Below are 27,184 nucleotides of genomic sequence, written 5' to 3'. Positions count from 1 at the left end.
GAAATAATAGTCTATCCTGTGGTCATACACAGTACAATGATAGCTTCATGGATGAGAATCAGCATAAAACTGATTCCCAGAGGGTAGAGATTAATCATAACCTCACTTTCCCACTTTTCTATCATATCTGATACCAGCTGCCCATGGGGCACACTCTCTCTGATCGTAGCCACCCAGGACTAAGTCAGACCTTATAAGTTAAGAGAACATCATTCTTGGGTTTGTTAATTTACTGGAACAATTAAGAAAACTCATGGAAGATAATATACCTACAACTACTGGTTTTATTATACTTATTGTTAGGTGCCGTCAAGTGGATTATGATTCATAGCAACCCTATGTGACAGAGTAGAACTGCCTCAAAAACTTTCCTAGTGTGTAATCTTTACAGGAGCCATTCACCAGGCCTTTCTTCCACAACACTGCAGGATGAGTTCGAACTGCCAACCTTTCTTGGTTAGCAGCCGAGCACTTAACCATTATACTACCAGGGATTATTTTTACTACAGTAAAAGGATATAAATCCCAAGATCATTGTAAGGAAGAGATGCACAGGCAAGGTCTGAGAATGTTCCCAATGTGAAATTGCTGTGTCTGAGAGAGGGCACATCACCCCTCCTTCACCCACCAGGAAGCTCTTGGACCTCCATGTTCAGGATTTTTATTGACCAATTCTGCATGATAGACTAAAGTATTCCTTCTGAACCTAGTTGATATCAGCCTACAGGTGAGTCTTTTCTGGTCTAGCCAACTACTACTTGCCAGCACAAATCCTCTTGAGTGGCCTGAAAGTCTCAGACCAAGGCAGCCTGTAGATTGTCACCCAGTGTCCTTTCCCCTGGGAAAACTTCCCAGTAAAAGAAAGTTAGCTTCACCTCATGGCTTTATTAGACTATTAGCCACTCTGTAGGTCTGTAGTTCTTTCTCACTCAGTACACTAATGTTATTCCATGGACTGCCAGAAGAATGAATAAGTCTGTGTTGAAAGAAGTACAGCCAGAGTGCACCTTTGAAACCAGGGTGGTGAGACTTTGTCTCACGTGCTTTGGACGTGTCATCAGGAGGGACCAGTCCCTGGAGAAGGACATCATGCTTGATAAAGTAGAAGGTCAGTGAAAAAGAAGAAAACCCTCAAGGAGTGAACTGACACAGTGGCTGCAACAATAGGCTGAAACATAGCAATAATTGTGAGGATGGAGCAGTGTTTTTTTCTATTGTATGTAGTGTTGGTATGAGTCAGGACTGACTCTACGGCACCTAACAATAACAACAGCATACTAATAATTTCTTAGGGAAAAATGGGCCCTTTCTAATTTGTCTTGGGACATCACTTGACACAGTGATGCAATTAATTTTTGTCTTCCTTTCAATCACATTGAACTGGAATCTAGTCCTGTAGAATAAAGAAGGCGTCTGCATTGATACAAGCCTGAATGATGACTGGAAAAAAAAAAAAAAAAAAAATAGAAATGACAGGCCTTGGGAGAGGGACATGTAAGATGAGCAGGGAAACAGTTTCAAAAGATTCAAGGACTTGAAAAAGACCTGTAGTCAACTGAACAAATATTAAGATTGGCAGTGCCTATGAAACTTAATTCAACAGTCTGTGAATCGTAGCTGAGTTCAGGACAGAGCACAATCTGAGGCATGGCCGCTTGAAACATCAAAATTCTTAAGCAACTAAGAATGAGAATCAAGCCAAGGTTGGAGGTTATATGTGGAAATGAGCTTGCACCCGAGATTTTGCTATCTATCTTACTGTTTTGATACAGGCCTTCAAAAGATTGCAACTTTACACATATCTGACTCAAATAAAACCCAAAACTCTTCTATAGTAATGATGGTAATAGTAATAATAATGGTAACAATATTTACATATTAAAGTAATAGGTACTTAATTACAATTATGAAAAATATATAAAGGAAAATTGACAAGCTCATTACAGTGTAGCCTCCTTTTCTGCCTTCCTTCAAGTGTCACTTTTGTTATTGTTATTGGAGGCATCAAGAGGGCCCCCAACTCATGTGACCCCATGCACAAGGGAACAAAACATTGATAGGTCCTGTGTCATCCCCATGATGAGACCATAGTGATTCATAGATTTTTTTTCACTGGCTCGTTTTTGGAAATAGATCAACAGGCCTTTCTTCCTTGTCCTTTTTAGCTTAGTTTGGAAGCTACACTGGAACCTGTTTAGCATCATAGCAACATGCAAGTTTCCACTGCTCATGAGGTATGTTGGCCAGGAATTGAACCTGGGTCTTCTGTGTGGAAGGCAAAAATCCTACCGCTGGACCACCGTTGCCCTCTCTGGTGCCACCAGCCTGGGTAAAATTCTTGTCTAACTTTTACACCCCTTTGCCAATAAACATAAACATACTCTATATTTAATGTTTTGTTATTTATTATTTTTAGCTAAATAATATTATACCTTTCATATTATCCCACAATATGTTCTCAATTAAGAAAAAATATGGATATTTATTCAGAGCTAACACAATCATATAAATATTTTATTAATAATTTATAATTTATGAAACAATCTCCTTGTTGGGTCCCAACATTAATCATTTTTAAATCATTTTTATTTATTTATTTATTTTTTACTCTTGTACATAGGGATGTTTTTTGCCCCCCTTCACTACATACTCTTGGTTTTCTTTCTAACTTACTGGTTGCTTTTTCAATCTCTTTCTAGTCCTTTTGGCTTCTTAATTTTGAATCACTACAAGCTTTGACTCATAGCAACCCTATAGGACAGAGTAGAACTGCCCCACAGAGTTTCCAAGGAACAACTAGTGGATTTGAACTGCCAACCATTTCCTTAGCAGCTGTAGCTTTTAACCACTCTGCCACCAGGGTTTCCACATGCTTCAGTCCTCAGCCTTTTTTTTTGCCCTATTCTGTACTTACTCCATGGCTCTAAATATTACCTTTGTGCTGATGTCTCCCACATTTGCAAAGTGAACTGGACTTCTCTTTCTTACATATATATATGCTATCTTCTTATATCTCCACAGAGATCTCCAATATAAATCTCATATGTAGCATGTCCAAAATTGAATTCCTTATCTTCCCCCGCAAAATTGCTGTACCTGGATTCTTTTATATCTCAGCAAATCCATACTTTTAGTAACTCAGGTCAAAAAAAAAAAAAAAATTAATCCTTGAAATCTCTTTTTACTTATACCTCAGTATCTATCCTTTTAGAACTCATTGGTTGTTCTACTTACAAAATATATTCATGATCAAAGCATTTCTTACCATTTTGCATGATTACCACCCTGACTGATGACACTATGTTGAGGTCGTTATGTCAATACATCTCGTTAAGGGTTTCCTTAATTTTCACTGACCCTGTCCTTTACCAAATATGATGTCCTTTTCTAGTGATTGGTCTTTCCTGATGACAGTCCAAAATAAGTGAGCCAAAGTCTCAACATTCTTGCTTTCTACAGAGTGTTCAGTTTTATTTCTTCTGAGGCTGATTTGTTTGTTCTTTTGGCTGTCCATGGTATTCAGGGTTCAATACCCTGCCTACTACATTGCACTATTTAATGGTGAAAACTTTCTAGCACCACCTTGGCCACCTCTTTTTCACCTCCTTTTCACTCTTCTTTTTTTTAAAAAAAATGATTTTTATTGTGCTTTAAGTGAAAGCTTACAAATCAAGTCAGTCTCTCACATATAAACTTATATACACCTTACTACGTACTCCCATCCACTCTCCCCCCAGTGAGTCAGCCCGCTCCCTCCTTTCCGTCTCTCCTTTAGTGACCATTTTGCCAGTTTCTAACCCTCTCTACTCTCCCATCTCCCCTCCGGACAGGAGATGCCCACGCAGTCTCAAGTGTCCACCTAATACAAGTAGCTCACTCCTCATCAACATCTCTCTCCAACCCATTGTCCAGTCCATTCCATGTCTAATGAGTTGTCTTCGGGAATGGTTCCTATCCTGGGCCAACAGAAGGTTTGGGGACCATGACCACCGGGTTTCTTCTAGTCTCAGTCAGACCATTAAGTCTGGTCTTTTTATGAGAATTTGGGGTCTGCATCCCACTGTTCTCCTGCTCCCTCAGGGGATCTCTGTTGTGCTCCCTGTCAGGGCAGTCATTGGTGGTGGCCGCGCACCATCTAGTTCTCCTGAACTCAGGATGATATAAGTCTCTAGTTCATGTGGCCCTTTCTGTCTCTTGGGCTCATAATTATCTTGTGACCTTGATGTTCTTCATTCTCCTTTGATCCAGGTGGGTTGAGACCAATTGATGCATCTTAGATGGCCGCTTGTTAGCATTTAAGACCCCAGACTCCACGCTTCAAAGTGCGATGCAGAATGTTTTCTTAATAAAATTTATTTTGCCAATTGACTTAGATGTCCCCTTAAGCCATAGTCCCCAAACCCCCGCCCTTGCTCCTCTGACCTTCGAAGCATCCAGTTTATCCCAGAAACTTCTTTGCTTTTGGTCCCGTCCAGCTGAGCTGGCCTTCCCTGTATTGAGTATTGTCCTTCCCTTCACCTAAAGTAGTTCTTATCTACTATCTAATCAGTAAATAACCCTCTCCCACCCTCACTCCCTTCCCCCTCTCGTAACCAGAAAAGAATGTGTTCTTCTCAGTTTAAACTGTTTCTCAAGATCTTGTAATAGTGGTCTTATACAATATTTGTCCTTTTGCATTTGACTAATTTCACTCAGCATAATGCTGTCCAGGTTCCTCCATGTTATGAAATGTTTCACAGATTCATCACTGTTCTTTATCGATGCATAGTATTCCATTGTGTGAATATACCATAATTTATTTATCTATTCATTCGTTGATGGACACCTTGGTTGCTTCCAGCTTTTTGCTATTGTAAGCAGTGCTGCAATAAACATGGGTGTGCATATATCTGTTCGTGTAAAGGTTCTTATATCTCTAGGATATATTCCGAGGAAAGGGTTTTCTGGGTTGTATGGTAGTTCTATTTCTAACTTTTTAAGGAAACGCCAGATATATTTCCAAAGTGGTTGTACTATTTTACATTCCCATCAGCAGTGTATAAGAGTTCCAATCTCTCCGCAGCCTCTCCAACGTTTATTATTTTGTGTTTTTTGGATTAATGCCAGCCTTGTTGGAGTGAGATGGAATCTCATTGTAGTTTTAATTTGCATTTCTCTAATGGCTAATGATCGAGAGCATTTTCTCATGTATCTGTTAGCGGCCTGAATATCTTCTTTAGTGAAGTGCATGTTCATATCCTTTGCCCAATTTTTAATTGGGTTGTTTGTGTTTTTGTGATTGAGTTTTAACAGAATTGTATAGATTTTAGAGATCAGGCACTGGTCGGAGATGTCATAGCTGAAAATTTTTTCCCAATCTGTAGGTGGTCTTTTTACTCTTTTGGTGAAGTCTTTAGATGAGCATAGGTGTTTGATTTTTAGGAGCTCCCAGTTATCTGGTTTCTCTTCATCATTTTTGGTAATGTTTTGTATTCTGTTTATGCCTTGTATTAGGGCTCCTAAGGTTGTCCCTATTTTTTCTTCCATAATCTTTATCGTTTTAGTCTTTATGTTTAGGTCTTTTATCCACTTGGGGTTAGTTTTTGTGCATGGTGTGAAGTATGGGTCCTGTTTCATTTTTTTGCAAATGGATATCCAGTTATGCCAGCACCATTTGTTAAAAAGACTATCTTTTCCCCAATTAACTGACACTGGGGCCTTTATCAAATATCAGCTTCTCATATGTGGACGGATTTATATCTGGGTTCTCAATTCTGTTCCATTGGTCTATGTGCCTGTTGTTGTACCAATACCAGGCTGTTTTGACTACTGTGGCTGTATAATATGTTCTAAAATCAGGTAGAGTGAGGCCTCCCACTTTCTTCTTCTTTTTCAGTAATGCTTTACTTGTCCGGGGCTTCTTTCCCTTCCATATGAAGTTCGTGATTTGTTTCTCCATCACATTGAAAAATGTCGTTGGAATTTGGATCGGAAGTTCATTGTATATATAGATGGCTTTTGGTAGAATAGACATTTTTACTATATTAAGTCTTCCTATCCATGAGCAAGGTATGTTTTTCCACTTATGTAGGTCCCTTTTAGTTTCTTGCAGTAGTACTTTGTAGTTTTCTTTGTATAGGTCTTTTACATCTTTGGTAAGGTTTATTTCTAAGTATTTTATCTTCTTGGGGGCTACTGTGAATGGTATTGATTTGATGATTTCCTCTTTGCTGTTCTTTTTGTTAGTGTAGAGGAATCCAAGTGATTTTTGTATGTTTATCTTGTTACCTGAAACTCTGCCAAACTCTTCTATTAGTTTCAGTAGTTTTCTGGAGGATTCCTTAGGGTTTTCTGTGTAGAAGATCATGTCATCTGCAAATAGAGATAATTTTACTTCTTCCTTGCCAATCCAGATGTCCTTTATTTCTTTGTCTAGCCTAATTGCTCAGGCTAGGACCTCTAGCACAATGTTGAATAAGAGTGGTGGTAAAGGGCATCCTTGTCTGGTTCCCATTCTCAAGGGAAACGCTTTTAGGCTGTCTCCATTCAGAATAATGTTGGCTGCTGGCTTTGTATAGATACCCTTTATTATGTTGAGGAATTTTCCTTCAATTCCTATTTTGCTGAGAGTTTTTATCATGAATGGGTGTTGGGCTTTGTCAAATGCTTTTTCTGCATCAGTTGATTAGATCCTGTGGTTTATGTCTTTTGTTTTATTTATACGGTGGATTACATTAATGGTTTTTCCAGTATTGAACCAATCTTGCATACCTGGTATAAATCCCACTTGGTCATAGTGGATTATTTTTTTTGATATGTTGTTGTATTCTATTGGCTAGAATTTTGTTGAGGATTTTTGCATCTATGTTCATGAGGGATATAGGTCTGTAATTTTCTTTTTTTGTGATGTCTTTACCTGGTTTTGGTATCAGGAATACCCTGGTTTCGTAGAATGAGTTAGGTAGTATTCCATCATTTTCTATGCTTTGAAATACCTTTAGTAGTAGTGGTGTTAAGTCTTCTCTGAAAGATTGGTAGAACTCTGCTGTGAAGCCGTCTGGGCCAGGGCTTTTTTTTTGTTGGGAGATTTTTGGTTACCTTTTCAATCTCTTTTTTTGTTATGGATCCATTTAGTTGTTCTACTTCTGATTGTGTTAGTTTAGGTAGGTAGTGTTTTTCTAGAATTCATCCGTTTCTTCTAGGTTTGCAAATTTGTTAGAGTACAATTTTTCGTAATAATCTGATATGATTCTTTTAATTTCCGTTAGATCTGTTGTGATATGGCCCATCTCATTTCTTATTTGGGTTATTTCTCTCCTTTCCGGTATTTCTTTAGTCAGCCTGGCCAATGGTTTGTCAATTTTGTTAATTTTTTTCAAAGAACCAGCTTTTGTCTTTGTTAATTCTTTCAATTGTTTTTCTGTTCTCTATTTCATTTAGTTCAGCTCTAAAGCTTTTATTTTTTGTTTTCTTCTGGTGCCTGATGGATTCCTTTGTTGCTCGCTTTCTATTTGTTCAAGTTGTAGGGAGAGTTCTCTGATTTGAGCTCTTTCTTCTTTATGCATGTGTGCATTTATCGATATAATTTGACCTCTGAGCACTGTTTTTACTGTGTCCCAGAGGTTTTGATAGGAAGTGTTTTCATTCTCATTGCATTCTATGAATTTATTTATTCCCTCCTTAACGTCTTCTATAACCCAGTCTTTTTTGAGCAAGGTATTGTTCAGTTTCCAAGTATTTGATTTCTTTTCCCTGATTTTTCTTTTATTGATTTCTACTTTTATGGCCTTGTGGTATGAGAAGATGCTTTGTAATATTTCAATGTTTTGGATTCTGCAAATTTTTGTTTTATGACCTAATATGTGATCTATTCTAGAGAATATTCCATGTGCACTAGAAAAAAAAGTATACTTTGCAGCTGTTGGGTGGAGTGTTCTGTATAAATCTATGAGGTCAATTTGGTTGATTTTAGCAATTAGGTCTTCTATGTCTCTATTGATCTTCTTATTGGAAGTCCTATCCTTCTCCGAAAGTGGTGTGTTGAAGTATCCTACTGTAATTGTGGAGTTGTCTATCTCACTTTTCAGTTCTGTTAAAGTCTGTTTTATGTATGTTGCAGCCCTGGCATTGGGTGCATAAATATTTAATATGGTTATATCTTCCTGGTCAATTGTCCCTTTAATCATTATGTAGTGTCCTTCTTTATCCTTTGTGGTGGATTTAACTTTAAAGTCTATTTTGTCAGGAATTAATATTGCCACTCCTGCTTTTTTTTTCATTGTTGTTTGCTTGATATATTTTTTCCCATCCTTTGAGTTTTAGTATGTTTGTGTTTCTAAGTCTAAGGTGTGTCTCTTATAGGCAGCATATAGACGTATCCTTTTTCTTTATCCAGTCGGAGACTCTCTGTCTCTTTATTAGTGCATTTAGTCCATTTACATTCAGTGTAATTATAGATGAGTTTAGTGCTGTCATTTTGATGCCTTTTTATGTGTGTTGCTGACAATTTCATTTTTCCACTTACTTTATTGTGCTGAGACGTTTTTCTTTGCAAATTGTGTGTTCCTCATTTTCACAGTAGTTGAATTTATGTTTGCTGAGTCTTTATAATTTTCTTGGTTTTTATTTTGAGTTATGGAATTGTTAGACCTCTTTGTGGTTACCTTAATATTTACCCCTATTTTTCTAAGTAAAAACCTAACTTATATCATCCTATATCACGTTGCTTTCTTCTCCGTATGGAAGATCTGTGCCTCCTGTATTTAGTCCCTCTTTTTGATTATTGTGATCTTTTACATAATTACTTCAATGATTCCCTGTTTTGAGCATTTTTTTTTTCTAAAATTAATCTTAATTTGTTTTTGTGATTTCCCTATTTGAGTTGATGTCAGGATGCTCTGTTCTGTGACCTTGTGTTGTGTTGCTATCTGATATTATTGATTTTCTGACCAAAGAATTTCCTTTAGTAATTCTTATAGCTTTGGTTTGGTTTTTGTAAATTCTCTAATCTTGTGTTTATCTGTAAATGTTTTAATTTTGCCTTCATATTTGAGAGAGAGTTTTGCTGGATACATGATCCTTGGCTGGCAGTTTTTCTCCTTCAGTGCTCTATATATTTCATCCCATTGCCTTCTTGACTGCATGGTTTCTGCTGAGTAGTCTGAACTTATTCTTGTTGATTCTCCTTTGTAGGAGACTTTTCTTTTATCCCTGGCTGCTTTTAAATTTTTCTCTTTATCTTTGGTTTTGACAAGTTTGATGATAATATGCCTTTGTGATTTTCTTTTTGGATCAATCTTTTTTGGGGTTCCATAAGCATCTTGGATAGATATCCTTTCCTCTTTCATGATGCCAGGGAAGTTTTCTGCCCACAGATCCTCAACTATTCTCTCTGTGTTTTCTGTTATCCCTCCCTGTTCTGGAACTCCAATCACACACAAGTTATTCTTCTTGATAGAGTCCCACATGATTCTTAGGGTTTCTTCATTTTTTTTTTAATTCTTTTATATGATTTTTCTTCAACTATATTGGTGTCAATTGCCTTATCCTCCACCTCCCTCACTCTGCATTCCAATTGCTCAATTCTGCTCCTCTGACTTCCTATTGAGTTGTCTAATTCTGTAATTTTACTGTTAATCTTTTGGATTTCTGAATGCTGTCTCTCTATGGATTCTTGTTGCTTATTAATTTTTCCACTATGTTCTTGAATAATCTTTTTGATTTCTTCAACTGCTTTATCAGTGTGTTCCTTGCCTTTTTCTATAGATTGCCTTATTTCATTTCTGAGGTCATCCCTGATGTCTTGAAGTATTCTGTATATTCGTTTTTTTTTTATGTTCTGCATCTGGCAATTCCAGAATTGTATGTTTATTTGGGAAAGATTTTGATTCTTTAATTTGGGGAGTTGTAGAAGCAATCATGGTCTGTTTCTTTATGTGGTTTGATATCGACTTCTGTCTCTGAGCCATCTATAAGATATTATAATGATTTATTTTATATTCACTCACTGAGTCTTATCTCGTTTTGTTTTCTTTCAATATATGCAGATGGGCTACTAGATTGTGCTGTCTTGATTGTTGTAGACTTTGAATCAGTTATGTCCTATTACCAGCTGGTTTGGGCTGTTACCAGATATATAAGCCTAAGAGCCCATTCACTATTCTTGAATAGGATCAGCTTAGGTGTTCTGATTTTGGGCCACCAAGTGTGTGGTGTAGACTGCCACCTATTAACTTAAAGGAGTAGTGGTGATAGTTGTGTGCACCAGATTCTAGTAGCCACAGGGTGTCACACTCCAGGGGGGCAGGATGCTGACAGGGTTCCCCCAAGTGCCAGTGAGGTAGGTGTGTCTCTATTTCTAAAGCACTTTGGTGGGTGGGCTCTGTAGCTGTACCTTAGGAACCCAATGCATGTACCTCTAAAGATTGGTAGGTGTCAGTATCCTCAGACCTCTTTGGCAGATGGCTAGGTGGTTTGGGCAGAGCTTCAGCCCTCAGTTCCCCATTGTGGATCAGTGAGGGCTCTGTTTAATAGGTAGGGATATCAGACCTGGAAAACTTGTCTTTCCTGTGATCTGCTAAAACAATTACAGTCAGATCTCTATCAGAATTGCCTTTGCATTATAATAGCCACCTTGTTCCCTGTAGGGATGAAATCCAAAGACTTTGGATCTCAAATGCTTGGCTGGTGCTGGTTCTGTATTGTTATTCCAGTTTAGGGAAGTCAGGGAAGGGTTTTTGGTTCCTGGGTTTTTAGTAGCTGCTTCTCTCAGGCCAGGAGAATGGGTTAGGAAAAGAAAAAAAAAAACACCCTCCTCCCTAGAGCACTTCACTCCCTGGCCCAGGAAACTCCAATGTTAATGAAGTCGCCTGAGGCAGGAAGGAGAGGGATCAGACAGACAGGAGAGAGTGGCACCCAGCAATATAGACAAAGTTACTTATCTTGCTTTACCTGAGATTCCCAAGGGGCGTGTAGCCTGTGTGTGCTGGCTGGGTTGAGATTGCCCCCGAGGGTCAGACCCACGTCCCGTGCTAGTGTTGTCTCAGAAGCCATGGTCAGTTCCTCCACTCCCAGTCCAAAGCCCAGCGCCAAGGTTCCCCAGCTGAGACGCTGCATTCCAGGCTCCAAAACTATTCGTTGCCTCCCGGTAACTTCTCCTCCTGTCAGCTGCGTCATTGTGCTGCCTGCAGGCACTGGCTGGGCTCCCCCCGAGGTCACTTCAGGGGGCTAGGGCTGTGCCCCATGTTTGCACAGTCTCAGGATGCCATGCTCAGCTCCCCTGTGCCCAGTCCAAAGCCCAGCGCTAAGGTTTTCTGACTGGGATGCTGGCTCCAGGCTCCAAAAACAGTCACTCCTTCCCAGTGGTTGCTCGTTCTCTTGTTAGCAGCATCAGTGTGCCGCCTGTTTGCACTGGCTGAGTCTCTATGGAGGTTACCCCAGGAGGCTAGGGGTTAGGTCTGTGTCCATTCCTGCCCCTCCTCAGCAAGCTGCAATCAGCCCTGCCACTTGGCACCTGGGAACTGCGAGGGCTCAAGACTGTGGTGCGGGTTGCCTGTTCCAGAGGCGATCGCTGCTTTAGGGCACAGCTTTTTGCTCCCCTGTCACTCAGGTCAACTCTTTCAACCTGTGTTCAATGGTCAGCATTCGTAGATTGTCATGTATGTGGTTGACTGACTTGCTTTTCTGAGTCTTTGTTTCAAGAGGGATCCAAGGTAGCGTCTACCTAATCAGCCATCTCAGCCCACCTCTCACTCTTCATTTTAAAAAAGCATAGTTGTTGTAACTCTCTAGTACATCATACAATATATCAGCCATGTTCACTGCTTATTTTCTGTTTCTCCTCATTGGAAAGAAGGTCGGCTCTGCCAGGGCAAGGTCCTCTACCTGCTAGTTCAGTTCTGTATCCCAGCACCTAGTACTGTGACTGGTAATGGAGGGTGTTCCCAAAATATTTGTTCAATGAATAGACTCCTAAGAAATATCGATGGATCAAATAATAATCTTACTTTTTAATAAGTATCATGAAATGAATTTTCTGAAGGATTGAAGAAATTCACACTTTTGTCATCCTCTTTTCTTCTCCTTTCTATACACAATTACTGCTTTTATTCTTCACAAAAAGAACTAATATGAACAGCAATGGTAGACTTTTAACGGGGATGAAATCGCAACACACTTGAATATGGATTGGGACAGTGTTTCCTGGAAGTGTAGTAAGGTTTAGTAGACTCTGAGATTATTTTTTTTTTCCTCCCCTTTAAAACCAGCTACTGGAGCCAGCTCTTTCTCAACTGGACTCCAGTTGGGATATAAAAGGCAGATTAATTCTGATAGAAAATAGATATACCTCTGTGCACTATATAGTTCAATCCAATACCAATTGACTGGCCAATTTTTTTTTTTTTTAAGCTTTCCAAAAATGTACTAGTGAAATTCTCAACCACTTACTGCTCTGGCAGTGCAAATATTTGGCACATCTGGATAGGGCATTCCAAAGAAGAGCTGATGGACATGTAATTATGAGACTTCAAAACTTAGAGTTTTTCCCATTTTTTGTTTTGTATGCTCTAACACCTAATCTGGAATTCAGGGGATATAACACTGGCACAAGTGTTAACCTTCTGCTTCTTTTCCACTGTTCCTTCTCGTTCATTGGTTTCCTTCTCCAAAACATACATATAAATCAATTAAAAACAAAAATAAAATAAAATTGAATTGCAAGAGAGCATTGTACTCTGATATTTCTAGTTGAACATACACCTTTCTTCCTTACCCACGTCCAATTTCATAATTTTTGCTTTGATATTTTTAATTGATCAACATTGTTTTTTGTGACCGAACAAAATGTTTCATTGCGTACTCTCTTTTAACATAACTTTTACATAGTTTAATGTACAATTATAAATTATGACTAATGGATATTTAATAGTTCAACTGAGTTTTGTTTTTCTGCACATAATTTACTTAGAAGCATCAATTTAACGTGGCTACTAACCAAAATGTTGGCAGTTCAAACCTACCATCTGCTCATTGGAAACCCTACGGGGCAGTTCTACTCTGCGCTATAGGGTCACTATGAGTCAGAATCAACTGGACAGCAACAGGTTATTTATTTGTTTGTTTATTCTGAAATGAAGGATGTTTAAGTTTTAATGCCATGTTTTTCCTGTGATTTTCACATTTCTCTAACATTGCATCACATTTATTTTTATGTAACATGTGTTGGAGTTGTGTGGAATTACTAAATAACATTGCCACAGATATTTCTGAGTTCCACTGGAATACTGTAAACATATGTTTCCTGTTTATTAAAAAAAAGTTTCTAAATTATGTAGTCCAAAATACAATTTTATATCAGTGATCTATCTTTTTAGCATAGCCTGAAGTCCTAACCAAAAGCAACTTCCTAAATTAATTGCTCTACCACCAACTTCTTAACCTCTTTAAGTTATTCTTCTCCAAAGAATAGAATATTATCTTAGAAGGGAATTCTGCCTTGGAGTGAAAGCAATAAATCTGTAGGTCTTGATCCCAATGTGCTCCAAGGTGAATATGTAGTTTTCTAGAATGAACTCATGTGGCTCACATTAGCTTTTTATGTGCCATAGGTTACTATTTAGCACTAAGAAAGAGAATTTATTAAGGCAATGCCAGGGAATTGTTCATTTTGTTTTACTTGGCTGAATAGGTTTTGTTTTCTTTCTTTCTTTGCCCCCTCCCTCCCTTTTGCTAGTCCTTTTGCTAAAGAGTAGTTAATTAAGCCTATATTGTCACATGATCAGTTACACAGAAATTATCTCTTCATGCTTTAGGGCAAGAGAATAGCTGTTCCTCAATAAGAAGCCATTCTCTGCTTTGCACAACCTCTTATCTCTAAAAGTATGTTCTTATCACTGTGTTATAAGACCCTGCTACTGCTCGCTCTGTAGTATTGCTGAACTGTTTGTGTATGATGAAAACCAATTTAATCTTCCAAATATTTTTTACAAATTTCAGTGTACAAAACAATGAACATCTCTCATAAAGAGTACAGAAACATATAGCAGCTGGCTAAACTTACAGGTTACTATTTTAGTGGTTACTAAATCAGTACCATGTGTACATATGGAGTCTTCCTAGTTTCCAGGTTCTACCCCCAATGCCTTTCATTTGCGGCCTCATTGCTGCACATACCTTAAAATATGGCACCTTCCTGTCTTGAGTATCTGTATTACCTGATTACCTGTATCTAAGAGTTTACTCATCATATCTTGATTTCCAACACTTCTATCACCATTGGAGTTCCTGGGTGGTGCAACAGGTAATGCGCTTGGCTAACCCAAAGGTTGAAGCTTTGATTCTGCCCAGAGGCTCCTTGGAAGAAGACCTGGTGATCTACTTTAGAAAAATTAGCCATTTAATACCCTGAGGAGCACAGTTCTACTCTGACACACACGAGGTAGCTCTGAGTCAGAAAAGACTTCAATACAACTAGTACTACTACCATTACTGCTCTTCCATTCCTCCCTTCCCCTCTCCCTCCATCTCTCTCTCACCTCCTTCCTTCCTTCCTTCCTTCCTTCCCTTCATTCCTTTCCCATTAGATGTCTGACAAAACCTACTATGTGACGTATGCTTTTCCAGGGACTTACAACCAACTTGTTAATGAAAACATTATAACCAATGTTTATCTTAGACTGTACTTCTGTTGCATAGTATAAGTTGCAAACAGAACAGAATGTTTGAAAATAGGTGTGGTAGAGAGAAGAGAGTCCAAAGAGGAGGTCACTTTGTGTCTTTGCAATTATGTAAACAATTAATCAATTGACTAAATCCTACAGTGATGGTTTCCATTAGTATTACATGAAAACTGATTAAAGATTCAGCCACACCAGCTGAGAAATTAAAAATGTCATTAATAAAATAGGCACCTACAGTGTTTAAAAGGCATCCCTAGGTGGGAAAATGGTTAAGTGCCTGACTAATAGCCAAAAGATTGACAGTTCAAACCCACCTAGAGGCACCTCAGAAGACAGGCCTAGCAATCTGCTTCCAAAAGATCAGCCTTGACAACTCTTGGAGCACTTCCACTCTGCACACATGGGATCACCAAGGGTCAAAGTCAAATCAATGGCAACTAACAGTGACAACACAATGTTTAAAAATTTAAGCTAAACATTACCAACAACTGATATAAACTAAATATATTTATAATAGTTTCATGTAACTCTTACCAGTTATCAATAAAATAAATATTACCAAACTACAATTCCCTGATCCTATTACACATCTGTATTTGAATTAGCCATAATTTTGAGATATTTTGTGATTTATTATTTACAGAATTTTATGAATATAGAGCTGGATTTGAGTCTTAAAACCTTAACCCATAAAATTACAAACATTTTTCTTGTGTCTGGATTAGTTTAACCAGGATCTGTATATAATATAGCATGTGTAATTTTATATAATAGATACTTTAGCTTGACAACCTTATTGTTTCTCTTACATATTTGGTGCTAGACTTCCTAAATAAGTCCATTCTTCTGTAAATAAAATTAAATATTTGTAATATAGACCTTTAATCCAGGTCTAAATTAGATTAATTTCACTAAAATTATAGAGAAGTTTGCCAGCTATATCTTTAAGAGTAGATTGTTTCAATTATTACCATTTTATGAAAATTAGCTGTTAGAAGACATAAAACTTTTCCCTAACACTGCTTCTTAATTAGTTACAATTTCAGTATATAAATTTACAATTTTACTTATAATAATACAATAACTATCAAACTATCTCACCTTATGTTAATTTAATGTATAATATAATAAATATATTCCAAAATGGCTTTACAAACATCTCTTTAATGAATTTGTTGCTTTAGTTTACTTTGTTTTGTTCGTGGGTTGGTGTAAAGTTGGAATTGGCTGCCCCATCAATATCCTGTTGGCTCATGAGTGAAAAGTATTTTCTTTTAGTTACTAAAATCATGTATCAAGAGACATAAAGAAACCAATAAATCCATTTTCATATATGCATGCAATAGTCCTCACTTAATTCCCCCAGCATCCATCTTTGAATAGTTAATTTACTAATGAATCATGAACCCTTGAAAGATGTTTTGCAAATTTTGATAATGTATTTTTACTCTTTTTTATAAAAGCTCCAAATAAATATATTTTGCAATGATATAATTTGTTGAAATTTTCTAAGTAATTCACATTGGATTTTTGACCCTGTTATGTATTTTTCAAGTGAGAAGTAAAATTGTATCTGATGTACTATCGTGTATGTTTAATTTGTCTTTATTTTCCCATAATAAAGTTCTTTTTTATATTGCATTGTATTTTTCTATATTTTTTCTTTTTCCAAACGTCTTCTGAGAGTTCAGAGACTTTAAAATAAACCTTGAAAAATTCTACTTTACTATAGCAAGAGAACTGAAATGCTATGTGAACAGGGTTATATTTATTCAATGTTTCCAAGTGTCAGAAATGAGCAAAAGGTGAGTAGTTGAGGTTATGTGAACAAAAAGGTTTCATATGAAGGATAAGGGCTCAGATCACTTGAAAGAAACAATTCTTCAAATATATGTGATTTCAGAAAGTAACATTGTATACCTAGCAAAAATATAGCCGTGACACTCACAGAGGTATTTAAATAAATTTTGATGTTATAAAGTTATAATAGAATCTTAAGTGCAAGCTATACAAAGTTTAAAATCATGTGTTGATATTTAAATCACAAAAATATAGTTTGTAATTATCTAAACGTATTACTTAATCTTTCTTATTGAAGACCCTTCTCTTCTTCCAAATTATTACTTTTTAAGTATCTATTCAAAGTATACTTTGACAATTGTGATTTAATAAGGAGAATATACTAGTGTAGCTCAGTTAATTAAATATTAGAGCCAACTTATTGATTAAATATATTGCTACTATTTAAAATTTACGGTAACACAGTGGTTAAAACCCTTGGCTGCTAACCAAAAGGTCGATTGTTTGAAGCCACCACCTGCTCCGTGGGATAAAGATGTGGAAATCCATAAAGATTACAGCCTCAGAAAAACTATGGGGCAGTTCTACCCTGTCCTATAGGGTCACTATGAGTCAAAATAGATTCAATGGCAGTGGGTATTTAAAATTTGAGTTAAAATTTCATAATGCTTAAAGAAAATATTCTACCAGTATTTTTTTTTTTTTAATTACAAGGGCAAACAATTATAATAAAACTAGTCTACTGATTTTTCAAATTATAAAGTTAGCACCTCTATAACATATATGTGACTATATTATTTTATATCAATTGTAATGCTTAGTTTGAATCTCAATTTTCCTACCATTTTTTTCTAATCTTAAAGTTTAAATACAGGGCCAAACAATTATTTTTTTTAAGTAAAGATTATTACCCAAACCTTAGAAGGAAACAGTGATCTACTGGGAATTGGTTTTCCCAAGTCTATTGTAGTTAGCGCAATACCGATTTAGTAGAATGACAACCAGGGTTATCGTTTTTCTTTAAATGAATATTGTTTTATTGATATAGCTTAGATAACTCACAATTAAAAGCATTCATATTAATACCAAGTATAGAAAGTCTACAGGAAAAATAAATGATTGTAGTAATGTGCACAACATTATGGAGAGAAGAAAATTCATATACAACTTAATATTAAATTATAGATATGAAATCTTCAGAGAACGTTGTGTGAGCCTGGGACATAATGGCATGCTAAATTATCCCATGTGTATTTTACAGCTGCACTCCAATTCTGACAAAGGTGATGGGTCTGTCAAGTATATCCTTACCGGAGAAGGTGCTGGGACTATATTTATCATTGACGATACCACAGGTGACATCCATTCAACGAAAAGCCTAGACAGAGAACAGAAGACCCACTATGTGCTCCATGCTCAGGCTATTGACAGACGAACAAACAAGCCACTGGAACCCGAATCTGAGTTCATCATCAAAGTGCAAGACATCAATGACAATGCCCCAAAATTCACAGATGGACCATACATTGTTACCGTGCCTGAAATGTCAGATATGGGTAAGAGAAATCATTTTATACCTTAGCAATTAATATGTTTAGAAAAAATCATATTCAATAACTAATTCTTAATTTTTTGAGAAATCTGTAGATTTTTCAAAAATGTTTTAGTATTTTTCTGTGGCATAAAAGTGTTAAAGAATGTTGGATGTAGCTATTTTCATACCTACTGAAATTCATTTCAGAACATCTAAGTGTAGGTAACAGTTTGATCTAAAAAATAAGTTGAAAAACATCTGCAATTCTTGTTTAATTGGTTTGGTTCTTTGACCATTTAAACTCTTTGTGCATATATATATATATTTTATGTTTTTGTGTATATTGTTAAAGCATACAGACATATTAAAAGAGAAAATTTGCATAGAAGAAGCTAGACGATCTAATGTCTGGAAATTTTAGCTACGTATCAGTTAAGTTTTCAGTTTATGACCAAATAGTAATTGTGTCAGTAGTAGAAGTAATAACTACATTAATCAATTAACATTTTCAGAAACTGCTAAGAATTATACATACCTTATTTATTTTACATACCTTATTACATATCTTATTATTTATTTTAAAACATACAATAATTCTGTGAAGTACTAACATTTCAAAGATGTGCAAACAGTTGTAAGTAATTATTCCAAGTTTATGTACCTAGCAGATGTTGTTAGGTGCCATGGAGTCAATTTTCAATTCATAATAACCCTGTGTGACAGAGTAGAACTGCTCCACAGGGTTTTCTAGACTGTAATCTTTATGGGAGCAGATTGCCAGGTCTTTCTCCCATAGAGCTGCTGCATAGGTTCAAACTGCCAACATTTTGGTTAACAGCTAAGCACTTAACCATTGTGCCACCAGGGCTCCTTTATATATAGCCAAGGAGGAATTGACTCCAGGTCTACTTGAATGCCTCTAGTCACTCTGATGGTTTGAGATTTTTTAATCTCTCAGATATTTGTGATCTAGCTGTTATTTTATTTACCTCATATGATGAATTTTCCAAATATATTAAAAGAAAGTTTAGCTATGGTATTATTTGTTGACTATCTTGGTGGGACTTTAAGCTTGGATCTAGAAGAGAACACTTATTCTTTGAGTTAAGATTTTGTGTATTTAACTTTACTGCGTATAAACAAATGAACAAAGAACAGTTGCCATGGAGTCAGTTTGGACTCATGTATGTCAGAGAACTATGTTCTCTAAGGTTTCCAGTGGTGATTTTTTGTGAAGTAAATTGCCAAGCCTTTCTTTCGAGGTACCTCTGGGTGATTTGAGCCTCCAACTTTTGGGTTAGCAGCTGAGCATATTAACCATTTGCATCACCCAGGGGCTCTTTACTGTACAATCTGAGTATTATTTCAAATTAAGGTTGCTGTAATCACTAATAAAATCACACTGGACATTTTGCTATATACATAAGGTTGTTTATGGAGGATAGTAATTTCTTTCCTTCCCACTTCCAAACCAAAAAAAGATAAACTTGGTGCTGTCAAGTCAATTCTGACTCATAGAAAACCTATCCAGCCTTTTCTAATTCTCTTGAGCTAGGTACATGGTGCCTGAATCTTTCGGAAGGGCAGGTTGGAAAGGGAGTCTGTGGTCTCCTTCTCGGCCAGATTCTTACTGGAAAAAGCAGATGCCAAACTGGTTCCCCATGAATTCAGGGCTAGGCCAGGAAAGCCTGGGGAGAGGACCAGAAAAGGCTCAGAGTCACTGGTCTCTAGGACCTGAAGGGAAACTGAAGCCTCAGCACACTTAACTCTGGTCGATGAGAGTTTGTGTGAAAGTATGGAGCAGAAGGCTTTCTCCTGATGCCTTGTCATGGGACTGACAGTCTGACAATGCCCTCCTGTCTCCCAAAGGCAACACGCTCCATGACTCCATCACTTGTAAGACTGCCACCATTAATCTACTTCTCAGAGCTAGATAAGAGCCGCAAAAAGCATGAAAGAAAACAGCTCTAGCCATAGGGGGCACAGGACCAGGGAGAGAAAATCAGGCAAACCAGCCATTACCAAGAAAGGCAGCATACTGAGAAGGGTCTAATAAGAGCACTTGAGGAGTTCTGAAGACATCTTGGAGATTTTCTGCAACCCCAAACCATGTTTTTTAACAAATAAGTAAACAACAAAAAATCAATACATCAATTGAAGGCATAAATGGTCACTGATTAGACCCAAATTATTGTCCTGGAACTTGACAAAATATTATAGTGGAAGACATACCTAAAAATCATAAAGCAAAAATATAAAAAGATGGAAATTGTGGGGAAAGGATAAGAGACTTAGAGGATATATTCAGTGTAAGTATACTGTGAATAACAGGAAAAAATAGAGGTGGAGGGGGGAGGAACAATTTTTTTTTTCCTTGAGATAAAGAAAACATGGAATTTACAGTTTTAATAGACTCAATGAGACCCAGTTAGGTTTAGTCTTATTCGAAAGAAACTTAAGTCTAAGTCCTGGAAAAGTTCCTGAAACCTAAAGTTACATAGAACATTTTAAAAATGTTCAGATTTAAAAAAAAAAAAAAAACCTACCAACTAAAAACAAAGTACATTGGCCTCAGATCTATCACTTGAAATACAGGAGCCTGGTAGACAGTTGAAAACCATTTACAAACCACAGAGAAAAAGACTGTAACCTCAAATCCTCTGCTCAGCCAAAATACTATTCATCTGTCTGGGTGAAAGATACATTTGGAGAAAGATCCAAGAACTACACCACGTTTCTACCTTATCTAGAAAAAAGTATTTGCGATAATACTTGAAATTGTGAATGAATCAGAACAGAGGTCTAAAAGTCAGGAAAATGACAAAGGAGAGGAAGTGGGTTATCAGCAATGAACCCAGAAACATATTATGTGTGTGCATAGGTGTGTGTGTGTGTGTGTGTGTCTTTCTATGTGTATGTAAACACAGAGGTAAATCTAAATGGGCACTGCAGAGGTTGCTGAGGGTACTTTAAAGTTGAAGTAAGCATCATAAAACATAAGGAAATTATTACAGAATAGTCTGATGATTTAGGACGTGAGGAACAAGTCAATATGTTTCAATGGTATGGAGAGAAGGGGGAGAGTGGGAAACAACTCGTTTTCTCAAGTTTTCTGAAGATTAAAAGGAAAAGGACAGGATAGAAAAGGCTTTAAAGTCTATACTACTGGTGTTATAAAAAAAAAATATAGACAAGATTATAATGAAAGGCTAATTTTACAGGAAGCTCTGGGCCGAATATTGGAAATTACATTCTCTGTGTGTGTGTGTGTTTATGAACTCATTATTGTGGAAAAGGAAATAAATAAAAATCTTCATAATAGCATTTAATTCATACTTTTTATAATATGAATGTATGCATGATCATATGAAAGTCACTGGAGGGAGAAGCTCAGTTTACGTGTGTTTTTATAGGATGGGTGATATTTGCATTAAAGGTTCTTATTTTAGTAATGACAAGCTTGTAAAATTGTAGAGCAGAGATTAGCAAACAATGGCAGGGGAGGCAATTCTGTCCTGCCATGCGGTCTCTTTTGTAAGTAAAGTTTTACCAGACCACTGCCATGCCTATTCATTTACATATTGTCGATGGTAGCTTGGACACTACAATGGTAGGCTTGAGTAGTTGCAATGGAAACTGTATAGACCTCAAAACCAGCAACATTTATTATGAGTTGTCCAACCCATTGTAGAGCAGTACGGAGAATGAGACTGGAAGCAGGGAAAATAATTAAGAGGAGAGTGTTATAGGCCATATAGAGAAGGTGTAGGGAGCCCTGGTGGTGCAGGGGTTAAGCATTTGACTGGCTGCTAACCTTTTGGATTCAGACCGATGGTCTGATCAGTGACTACAAGGAGATGGACATTTTGTATATAGACTTTGAGTCCTGCATAAAATCTAAAATTGATCATACAATGCAAGCGATTTTTTTTTTTTAGGGCCTGGGACTACATGCAACCATGATAACTGTGATAACAATCACAGGAACAGTAATACTTGCTATTTATTGATTACGTACTATGTGCCAGATATTGCATGCCATTTGCAACAATTTCATGCATATAACATCATGAGGCCAGTGTGATAATCATCCCTGTTTTACAGGGGAAGATGTTGAGATACAAAAGTAAGTAATTTGTTAAATATGGTTGGTCAGAATTAAACTGGACAAGATTTCTGAGCTAGTACAGCTTCCATTTTTTAGTTTTTTTTTAATTAAAATTGTAAAAACCAATTGCCATTTAGTAGATTCTGACTCATAGAGATCCTATAGGATGAAGTAGAACTGCCCCACAGGGTTTGCAAGGCTGTAGTCTTTACAGGGAAACCCTGGTGGCGTAGTGGTTAAGTGCTAGGGCTGCTAACCAAAGGGTTAGCAGTTCGAATCTGCCAGGTGCTCCTTGGAAACTCTATAGGGCAGTTCTACTCTGTCCTATAGGGTCGCTATGAGTTGGAATTGACTCGAAGGCACTGGGTTTGTTTTTTTTCGGTTTAATCTTTACAGAAGCAGACTGCCCTGTCTTTCTCCTGTGCAGTCACTGGTGGACTCAAACCGGCAACTGGGAGCTTAATCACTGTGTCAACAGGGCTCCTTTTTCATTTATGAATATACACTTTAAAATATTAAAAGTTGCATCCAAATTATTTTTAAAAAATTATACATAAAAAAAGATGTTTCTGGAGCTCATAGAGTTTACTTAGCCAGAGCAAGAACAAAAAGGGGTAATCACTTCTTTTTCAGTGATTAGAATGGTATTTATAATATCACAAAACTCTTTCTGTTTAAACGACGTGGGTTTGGAAAGGTTCTATACCATAAAGAGGGAAATTCAACCCAAGTTGCCTGTAAGTGATTTAGGATTTAGGGAATGAGGGATGAATATTGAATAAAAGTTCCTCTAACAACCACAGAATATGTACAGCAAAGAGAGTGGGAATGAAGAGAGTGAGCAGGCTTTGAGGAGATATGAGGACTCAGAGCTGAAAGACCTTGGTGATGCAGGAGGCAGAGGCAGTGAGGAAAATGGCGCAGTTCAGGGTTACTCTCAGGACTGGAATGTTGCTTCATTAACTGAAATAAGGGGTGTAGTTCAGATGACTCACCAGGTGTAGGGATAACATCTGGGCAATGTGAAATAGGATTTTTCCAAGCCCACACATATCCACGAAGTAAATAGTCAATTAATCCAAGATACACCTGCAAAACAAGAAATTATCAATATGCTAATAAAAACATAACCACTAAAAAAACAAATGAAACAAACAAAGGTGGTGGAGGACTTTTAATGTGAGATATGATTACAATAACTGAAAATAAATAAGATATAATTTTAAGTGAACATTTGAAAATAGAGATGTTAAATAATTACAGTAAACTTAAAATCTAAAAGATAAACTAAAATACTTGTAAATATACATGGCAGACAAAGGTCTAATTTTAATTACATAAGGAGTTTTTAAAACTAATAGCAAAAAAATGTGCCACATCCAAATAGAAGTGGGGATAAGTCAACTAGCAGGAGATTCACAGGAAAAATAAATAAATGTTAATTATTAAAAAAATTAAACTCATTACTGACTTAGCTCCTTTGTTACTATTGGAGTAACGGTATACCAGTCACCTTTTATGCCTCTGGACCTCAGACTAAAACTCGTTGCTGTTTAGTCATTTGCAACTCATAGCGACCCTAAAGGACAGAGCAGAACTGCCCCATAGGGTTTCCAGGAAGCAGCTGGTGGATTCGAACTACTCACCTTTTGGTTAGCCGCTGAATGCTTCAACACTGTGCCACCAGAGTTCCCTGAACCTCAGAGGTAAGGCGGTATTCTGGTTGTAATTCATTTGCAGTCAAGATGAGTCCATTTTGAAATGCATGAAGCTCAGTGGAACTGAGTTGGAGCCTCATTGTTGTGTAAGTTGAGGATTCTATTAGTTGATGCTTCCTGGATGTGTTAGTTTTGTAAACCTTTCCCTTGTTTTTTTTTTCACCGTTACTTCTGAGAGATACGGCTTGCAAGCATGATTATGGCTTTCCTGTGTGATAGTTCAGGAGCACCGATAGGTTTGTTTGGTTTTTCTGTGTCTTGTTTGGAAAACAGAAACCCTGGTGGCATGGTGGTTAAGTAGTATGGCTGCTAACCAAGAGGTCTGCAGTTCAAATCTGCCAGGCACTTCTTGGAAACTCTATGGGGCAGTTCTACTCTGTCCTATAGGATTGCTATGAGTCGGAATCAACTCGATGGCAGCAGGTTTTTGGTATTTGGAAAACCAGAGATTCCTCAGGTAACCTAGTGGAAAGGCACCCACAATAAATTGGTATACTGTCATACCGCGGATTGGTGGGGCCACAGTGCCACTTGCCTCATTGGTGGCTTGTTTTACTAGATCGTATTTCTCAAAATCCATATTACCAACCAAACATTTAAACACTCAGTTAGTAAGCATGCATTCCAATACTGAAACACATGCCATCAAAAAAATAAAAGGAGTAAAAATACAGTAAAAAAAGAAAGGAACACAAAGGAAAAAGAGATATGAATTTTCACTTGCCAACTATGTAAGTCTGATAATTTATGGAGTTGTTAACGTGTAGAACTATTGGCAGGAAAGTGAATTCCCAGAGCTTTGGGGAGACGAATTTGGAAATATCTATCAAAATTTCAAAAATACTTTTTTGCTGAGCAATCTCTACAGAGATATTCACATGGGGAGGTGAAGATACATGCAAAGGTATAGAAATTTCAGCATTGTTCATAATACTGAATGTTGGGAACACGCTTAAAGTATACTAATAGAAAGTTTTCATATAAATGACTCTTCAAACATATACTGAAATCATATGTGCAAATTAATGACTTTTCAAACATATACTAAAAACATATATCCTAAACATAAAAGAGAAAATATTCAATCTGTATACTGTGATATAAAAAATATGTTGTTTAAATGAGAAAAGTATTTTCAGACGTGCATGTGAACTAGTCTTCAATTTATTTCATAAAATAAGAATGTGTGTGCACATGCATAGAAAATTTCTGAAATACACAACTGGATATGGCTTTATCTAGCATGAGAGAAATATATTCTTCTTTACTAAAAGCTGCACATATGTGAGGTAGATAGGTGATAGATATAGATAGATGATAAGAAGTAAAATCTAAATATTTATACTGATGAATATTTTTTACATCATTGATTCTTAATTTACAGATATACCAGTTTCTATCATTAAATAAAGACCAATAGCTTAGGCAAGTGAAAAAATATTTTTTCCACAGTGGTACCTGATAAGGTGATTTTTTACCATATACTCATTCATTGAGTTATTCAATCATCCAGTCACTTAAATAAAATCTGTCTTCTTGTATGCTTCACCAGCTCTTTCTGGAGGAAGAGTGAAAGCATTTTATGTGCTGAGCACTGTGACTGTGAGCTAGTAATAGAAAGGTAAATAAAACAAGGTTCCTATCTGTGAGCAGCAAGCAGACATATAAACAAAAAATTTCAATATAGTCTCCAATAAGCACAGAAATACAGGAATCAAAGAGCTGGATGTGGAGCTCAGCTTGTGGATTAGAGAAGATACTCTCTGTAAATCTTACATAATGCATAGGGGTTTGTGAGAAATGGAAGCAAAGGACAGTTTACATAGAGGATACAATGATGAAAAATACTCCTCTCTCCCTTTATGGATTTAGAGTCTAGTTAGGGGTGTGTGTGTGTATGTGCCTGTGTGTATGTGTGTGTGCACATTAAGAGAGAATAAATAGAATCATCATGCACATGATGGATTCTTTATATAGTTTTGTAAAATATGTCATGAAAACACAAGAAAGGGTGTTCCTTGCTTATCTACAGTGCTAAGTAATGGTCTTGGAGCCACTCCAAGTAATTGCTGGGGTCTCTTTTGGCAGTGAGAAAAGCACTGTGATTGTGTATCTCTTGTCAGTTGGAAATAATCAGCAAAGGAGCCCTGGTGCCACAGTGATTAAGCACTAGGTTGCTAACTGAAAGGTCGGCAGTTCAAACCCACCAGCCGCTCTGTGGCAAAAAGATGTGGTAACCTGCCTCCATAAAGACTTACAGCCTTGGAAGCCCATCGGGGAAGTCCTACCCTGCCCTGTAGGGTCACTATGAAATGGAATTCAACTCAACAGCAATGGATTAGGGTTAATAATCGTCAGACAAGGCCCGTGGCATTCTGGATGGTTTAATAAAGAAAGATGCAAAAATAAAAGTGAAATGGATTGTAAGACATGTTTTAATACAAGATTTTTCTTTATTTCTTTGATTTACTCAATGTAATTTCACCTCTTATCTAGGAAAACATATCCCCCAAGGGCAAGATTTTCCCGTGTTGCCACCGTTAAAATTTGGACAGGATAATCCTCTGTCGTGGGGATGTCCATGTTCCAGCATGTTTAGCAGCATACTCAGGCTCTACCCCATAGATGCCAGTAGCATCCCCACCCTACCTGCCAAGTTGTGATGTCTCCAGATATTGCCAAATGTCCTCGGGGTGGGGGTGGGGGGGCAAAAATTGCTCCCAGGCACATGCAAGATAAAATTCAAGGAGAAATATGAACTGGAAAATAGGATATTTATGAATGTATAGTGTTAGAATGCTCATGCCATGAACTTTATGATAAAAAATTGTCCTATCTGCCTGTGTAATTGTGGTGTCTAAATACTAATTGCCGTATTCAAATTCATGATATTCTGAAAATGCTGAAAAAATCCATTGTATGAAATTGAGTTACTTTTGCCTCTAGAAAAGCAATGACACACTACTTGAGACTGATTATGAATCTCATTTAAAAAATGCTTATTTTGTAGCATAGATTTAGAAAATGCTCACTTGAATTATTATGGAATGCCTTATAAGCTACTGGCTATCATATATATATATATATATATATATATATATTTATATATATTTGTATGCATATGTACATATACATATCCATTTACATATATGCATATACATAGATATTTACTTACATAAAAAAATGTGATCACATTCAACAGAGTAAATATATGTGAGCAGACAGAATGACCCCGTGGTGTTACTGAGGGCAAATATAACCTGGATAAGCCTGTTGAAGTGACTGGTACAGATTTGATCAATGCAAGCTTAAGAGCTTTTCTTTTTTCTTCTGAGATACACAGTACATGAGCATGTCAGCTGTGACG

General features: G+C 36.9%; 1 protein-coding gene across 3 annotated transcripts in view; it reads left to right on the top strand.

The window, feature by feature from the left end:
* The window catches only part of CDH18 (cadherin 18), a 390,041-nt gene that overhangs the window by 86,491 nt on the left and 276,366 nt on the right, over positions 1-27,184 (top strand). For all 3 annotated transcript variants that reach the window (XM_003407876.4, XM_023545398.2, XM_010588081.3), the window contains exon 2: positions 17,719-18,013. In XM_003407876.4, the coding sequence (XP_003407924.2) occupies positions 17,719-18,013 (295 nt within the window). The remainder of the gene's footprint in view (positions 1-17,718; positions 18,014-27,184) is intronic.

Source organism: Loxodonta africana, chromosome 2, assembly GCF_030014295.1.
Source record: "Loxodonta africana isolate mLoxAfr1 chromosome 2, mLoxAfr1.hap2, whole genome shotgun sequence".
Classification (NCBI taxonomy): domain Eukaryota; kingdom Metazoa; phylum Chordata; class Mammalia; order Proboscidea; family Elephantidae; genus Loxodonta; species Loxodonta africana.
Note: the sequence above shows the minus strand (reverse complement) of the source record. Positions and strands in the feature narration are given on the sequence as shown.